The sequence below is a fragment of the Pongo abelii genome, chromosome 9, assembly GCF_028885655.2.
Source record: "Pongo abelii isolate AG06213 chromosome 9, NHGRI_mPonAbe1-v2.0_pri, whole genome shotgun sequence".
Taxonomy (NCBI): Eukaryota; Metazoa; Chordata; class Mammalia; order Primates; family Hominidae; genus Pongo; species Pongo abelii.
This window is the reverse complement of record NC_071994.2, coordinates 8,087,047-8,092,849: the sequence shown is the minus strand read 5'-3', so window position 1 is coordinate 8,092,849 and position 5,803 is coordinate 8,087,047. Positions and strand designations below refer to the sequence as shown.

The window sequence follows — 5,803 nt, the reverse complement described above, 5'->3', positions numbered from 1 at the left end:
TCTCCTTTTGGTTCCTGAAGCAGAAGCTGGCCCCTCAGGCTCCTGGGCAGAACCAGCTATCCCACCTTGACCCGCCAGGAGTCCCTGCCATCCCTCCTCACCCCCGGGGACTGAGCATTTGTACCACACTGGAGACAAGGACACCTCTTTATTGCTGTTAGAAAAGGGTAGTTACAAGTTTCCTGGACATGGAGGGGGATACTATCCCTAAATCCAAGGGAACCAGAAAATTTATAGTATCAAACAGAGGAAAGCGGGGCAGAACAGAGCTGGGGCTTAAGATCAGAACATTTTCTTCCTGCTCATTACCCGAGCCCAGAGTTCTTGCCCCAGCTTCAACTGCCAAGATACCACCCTTCACCCTGACATCCTCCTAAGCTACCACAATTCAACAAAGGTGCAGGTGCAGGTGCAGAACTTCAGGGTGGGAGTGGGGTGCAGGGAAGCAGGGGCTGTGCCCCACCCAGTGCCTCTGCTCACCCTGAGGTACCCAGTGCCTGTCCCTCTGCCAGCTGTACCTCCCGGGGAGGGGCCTGGACACGTCAGGCTGGGGCAGCGGCCACTCTGATCAGCACCAGGTCCTGAGCTGGGGGCCCCTCCTCAGTCCACCACCGCTGAGCTGGCCATGGTGTTCACACCACAGGCCCCGGACCCGCGATGCAAGTAGTAGTAACCCTGGGGGAGAGGGGGAGCTGGTGAGGGCACCGGTGTAGGATGGCGGCTGGAGGGCCAGGGGCCAAGCCGGCAAGACTCACCTTCTCGCCCCAGTCAGTGCCCCAGCTGTTCTTGATGGCCCAAAAGGGAACGTCAGAGCCTGGGGTGCAGTGCAGAGCGCAAGGATGAGGGTCCTTAATTCTCCAGGCAGAGCCTTAATCACTTTGCACCCTTCAAATACTTGCACTGGGCCTACTGTGTGACAGGGACTAGGAAAAGAGCAGAAAGCGAGGGGCCCGCCTACCAGCCTCAGGGAGAAGCCCTGGGGGAGGGAGGAAGCACCCACCCACCCGCCTCTTGCAGGTTATTGGGCCATCAGTATTTACCCTCCCACAGCTCAGCTTCCCTTCCATAGAGAGGACAGATGATGCCCACCTGGTCATGGCCCAGGCAGTGGGTAAGGACAGGGTTCCTAGGCATTCCCCCTATTTCCCCTCTAGAGGACCTGAGATGCTGTGATCCCACCCCTGCCTGTGGCCTGGCAGGATGCAGGACAGGCAGCGGAACTCACGGTTGCCGTAGCCCACAAGCAATACCGCGTGGTCAATGAGCCAAGGGCTGCAGAGGGGCCGGAGAGGGCGGGAGATCCCATGGCGGTAAAACTGGAGGTGGAGAAGGAGTAGGGGATCGACTCCAAGAAGAGGTCGGGGAGGTCAACAAGAGATGGGGCAGGGGCAGTGGGGCTAGGGCCTCACCTGCATGCCAAAGGCATTGATGGCCACGGAGATTGGGCCTCTCTTGGCCAGCCAGGCTGCCAGCTCTGAGATGGGAAGGGGTGGCATCAGTAGGCACCCAGGCCCCGGCCCCACCTCACCTCACCTCACCTCACCCCGCCCCTCACTCACTCTGCTCATTCTGGCTCAGCTCCACGGAGTCATTGATGTAGACCTTGGCCTTCTCTGCTGAGAAGTTGCAGGACTGCATGTGACCCTGGTAGCTGTAGTCATCCTCTGTCTCCAGCCCTCCTGGGGAACGGTGGGGGTGAGTAGAGAAGGGCAGGCTCCCATTTGCCATTCACAGCCAGAAATGGACTAAGCCCTCTACACGAGGTTTCACATTCCTCGTCCACCCCAGGCCACAGGCCATCCCTTCCGAAGAATGTCTTCATTCTAGAAATGACACATCTGAGGCTGGGAGAGATGGGGAGGAGGGACCAGTAGCCAGCAAGAAAAGTGGCAGAGACAGAACTCAACTCCAACTTCTGAGTCCTCACCAAGGGCTCATCCAAGCAGTCTTTCACCCAGGCTGGAGTACAGTGGCACAAACATGCCTCACTACAGCCTCAACCTCCTGGGCTCAAGTGATCCTCCTGCCTCAGCCTCCCAAGTAGCTGAGACTACAGATGCAAGCCACCATGCCTGGCTAATGTTTTTAATGTTTTGTAGAGATGGAGTCTTGCTATGTTGCCCAACCTGGTCCTGAACTTCTGGCCTTAAGTGATCTTCCCAAGTTGGCCTCCCAAAGTGTTGGAATTACATGCATGAGCCACCACGCCTGGCTGGGTCAGCATTAAGACTTGAACCCAGTTCTGTGTGACTCTCACGCTCATGTCTCCCCCCATTATAAAGTAACTTCTTGCACAGGGAGAAGTGGCTCCGCTTGCCCCTCCTGACCCCATTAATGCATACCCAAATTCTTTATGGCCGAGTAGGCGTTGGAGGGCAAGCCGCCCATGCAGGCCTTGTCCATCTTGTCACAGTCCAAGAGCTCTAGGAGACAGAAGGCTGGTCCCAAGAAGCCCTCCTGAGGGGCTAGGCTGAGGACACAGGGATAGAGCGAGATGCTCACCCTGTTCAGAGAGGGAGAGTAGGGTCCCCTGGTTCAGAAACCACTGGCCTTCCACATTGCCTGTGACTGAGAAGGCCCAGCAGGAGCCACACATGCCCTACAAGAGACGGGTGGAGTCAGAGCTGGATCCCTTCGTCAGCCCCAGTGCAGTGCCCATGTCCCACCCTCACTTCTAGGGGTCCAACCTGGTCTTTGACTTTTGTGACAGCCCCCTTACTCCTCCAGTCCCATTCAGGTGGGGCGAGGTCACCCACAGACTTGGCTTGCTTCATCTTGTTGCTAGGCTCTTCTCTCAGGAGAGGATTCAGGTAGATAGTGCGGAACTCCTCCTCTGCGGGCAAAGGTGGGCAGGGCATGGGGAGGAAGAGTGTTCTAAGCCAGACCTGACCAGAGGCCTTGCGAGCAAGGTCCTATCTCTTCCTGGCCCAATGAGGACTCTGGCCACTGTCCCTACCTGTGAGATCACTGAACTTGGTGACTCCATACTGAGCTGTGCCACGGTCCAGGGCCTGGATCTTCTGTGCTCGCACCATGTTATTGACAAAGATGGACAGGCGCCACCGGGCTTCTGAGGACCAAGGAGCAGAAGAGGAGGGGTTTGACCCCAGGCAGATAAAAGGAAGGGCAACTGGGGCTAGCAGGCAGGGGTTTCCCCGGGAAGCAGGTAGGGGTGGGGACCAGACATGCAAGTGATGGAGTGGGAGGTCTGATCAACTTTTAGGGCCAAACTGAAGTGATGACTTCCCAGGTGCAAAAGCAGTAAATGGGGTCTAAAGGACACCACCCACAAGAGGTTGTGGGGAAAGGCCATGTTGTCAAGGACTCTCCAGCACAAAAAAATCCAGCCTCTGCCCCATCCCACCCTGCCAGACTGATGGAGACGCATAGCTTCCTTTTTTTTTTTTTTTTTTTTGAGACGGAGTTTTCGCTTGTCACCCATGCTGGAGTGTAGTGGCGCAATCTTCGCTCACTGCAACCTCCGCCTCCCAGGTTCAAGTGATTTTCCTGCCTCAGCCTCCCGAGTAGCTGATACACAGGCGTGCACCACCACACCTGGCTAATTTTTGTACTTTTTTTTTTGGTAGAAATGGGGTTTCACCATGTTGGCCAGGCTGGTCTTGAACTCCTGACCTCAGGTAATCTGCCCACCTCAGCCTCCCAAAGTACTGCAATTACAGACGTGAGCCACTGCGCCCGGCCAAGACCCATGGCTTCTGAGTGGGAAGATAAGGTGGGAGAAGGGGCCAGGTACTCAGGGTGGCTGCCAGGCTGGGAAGGCTTAGGGAGAGCTCAGGAATTACAGGGTCCTTGAACAGGTGCACTGCCTCTTGTCTTTCTCCTCCCCCACACCAAGGTACCAAGTTGGGGGGAAAGTCCTGTTCTGATAGGAACAGGTACAGCCAAGGCTGGGTCCTCACCTTCCTTTGACTCATATGTCCGGTTATAGGTAATGACAAAGTTCTTGAAGATTGAAGCCATCTTCACAGGCAAGTCCTGGATAGGCAGACCAGTCTTTAGGCTGACCAGAGAAACCCACTCCAGAGGGAAGGGAGAAGGGCGATGAGGCAGCGGCTGGCTCCCCAAGCTACGGGCTCCTCACCTGGGGCAGGGGATCCTCATTCAACAGGGAAATGACTGAGCTGAAAGTCTCATTTCTGTTGTCTGGATGGGGTTGGGACAGAGAAGAAATCATGGCTGAGCCCTGAGTGAAGGCTGACTTGGGCTCCCCAGCAGCCTTGGGCTCTCCCAGCACCTGGAACCTTGGTGTCCACCGGGTCACACTCCCTCCGCAGCAACACGTGTTTTCCGAGCTCATCCAGGACTTCGAAGCTGCAGAGCTGGAGGAAGAGGAAGAAGCTGCTCTGGGGGCCTGGATCTCGATCTGGGGAGCAAGATCTGGGCAAGATGGAGCTGGAGGCTCCTGAGATGAGAGCCACCCCTAAGGCAATCACCCCATCACAGTGGACAGTGACGCACGGCCTGCACCGGGGCATCCTCCCCTTCATAGCATCTTGGTTTCCAGCCCTCGGGGCCTGGGAAGTGGCTCAAGGTGGGGCAGCAGCTGCCTCAGATCCCTGCGTCTTGACCTGACCCGTCATCATCCAACTGCCGCCTTACTCAGCCTGGGGGCGGGGAACCCCAAGAGCCTCATCACTCACCAGGGTTTTCTTGGACACGGGCAGCCGGCACACCGTGGGGTCGTTGCAGGGTGGCTCCTCCAGGGTGGCCTCCAGGGAGTACAGCGACCCCTGGCCCGCCTGGAGAGAGGAGTAGGTGAGGCGGGCACGGTCGGCCCTTGACGGGGCCCAAGGCCCCGCCCGTGCGGCGCTGCCCATTCCCCATCACCAGAGATCGGTTCGTCCAGCGGGCAGGCCCCATCCCAATCTTAGGTCAAAGCTCCTATCCCTTGGACCCGGGCCCGGCGCCCCCGCCCCCGGCGCGTCCTCACCCGGCGGACGCGGCCGCGCACAAGGCCCAGCACGGCCCGCGTCCCCGCAGCCCGGCCGCGGTTGAACATCTCCAGCGCGAAGCGGGCGGGCGCCAGCAGCTCCGGGGACGGCGGCCCCCAGGCCTGAAAGCTGGCGGCTCGGGGCTGGGCGGGGGCGGCCACTGCGCCCGGGAGCAGCCCCAGCAGCGACAGGAGCTGCAGCCAGGGTGCCATGGCGAGGGCGAAGCCGGCGGCCCGGACGCGCGGACCCAACAGACGCGCCACCCACCGACCGGGTACCGAGCCCGCGGCCAGCGGGGCCTGAGTCCTCCCTCCAGCGGGGCAACCGCGCGCCGACCAATGGGCGCTGGTTTGGGGCGCCTGCGCGCTCTCTTGTTTACAGGAGGCACGTGGGGCGCGCGGGGTAGGGAGAGCCGGAGGCTGCTGGCCTGAGGCTAAAGCTAGTCACTAACCTCTGTCACGTGCTTGTTGTATGTTAGGCATGATATGCCAGCTCCTTTTATTCTGCGTAGCAGTCTCTGAAGTAGGTGCTATCCCCATCGTACAGTGGAGGAAACGAGGCTTGGAGAGATTAAATGGCGTGGCCGGGCTCTGTGACTAACGCCTGTAATCCCAGCACTTTAGGAGGCCAAGGCGGGTGGATCACCTGAGGTCAGGAGTTTGAGACCAGCCTGGCACACGTGGTGAAACCCTGTGTCTACTAAAAATACAAAAATGAGCTGGGCGTGGTGGTGGGCGCCTGTAATCCCAGCTACTTGGGAGGCTGAGCCAGGAGAATCATTTGAACCCAGGAGGCAGAGGTTGCAGTGAGCTGAGATCGCACCATTGCACTCCAGTCTAGGTGACAAGAGC

General features: G+C 58.7%; 1 protein-coding gene across 1 annotated transcript; it reads right to left on the bottom strand.

The window, feature by feature from the left end:
* Window positions 1-133: 133 nt before the first annotated feature.
* On the bottom strand, window positions 134-5,284 carry CTSF (cathepsin F). Its single transcript, XM_003777701.5, is given in 14 exon segments — window positions 134-675; window positions 756-814; window positions 1,226-1,316; window positions 1,410-1,474; window positions 1,560-1,679; window positions 2,343-2,423; window positions 2,503-2,599; window positions 2,688-2,833; window positions 2,957-3,070; window positions 3,921-3,996; window positions 4,103-4,252; window positions 4,254-4,340; window positions 4,662-4,760; window positions 4,952-5,284. Coding segments are annotated over 14 exon segments (1,473 nt in total). The 5' UTR covers window positions 5,165-5,284; the 3' UTR covers window positions 134-600.
* Window positions 5,285-5,803: the final 519 nt, after the last annotated feature.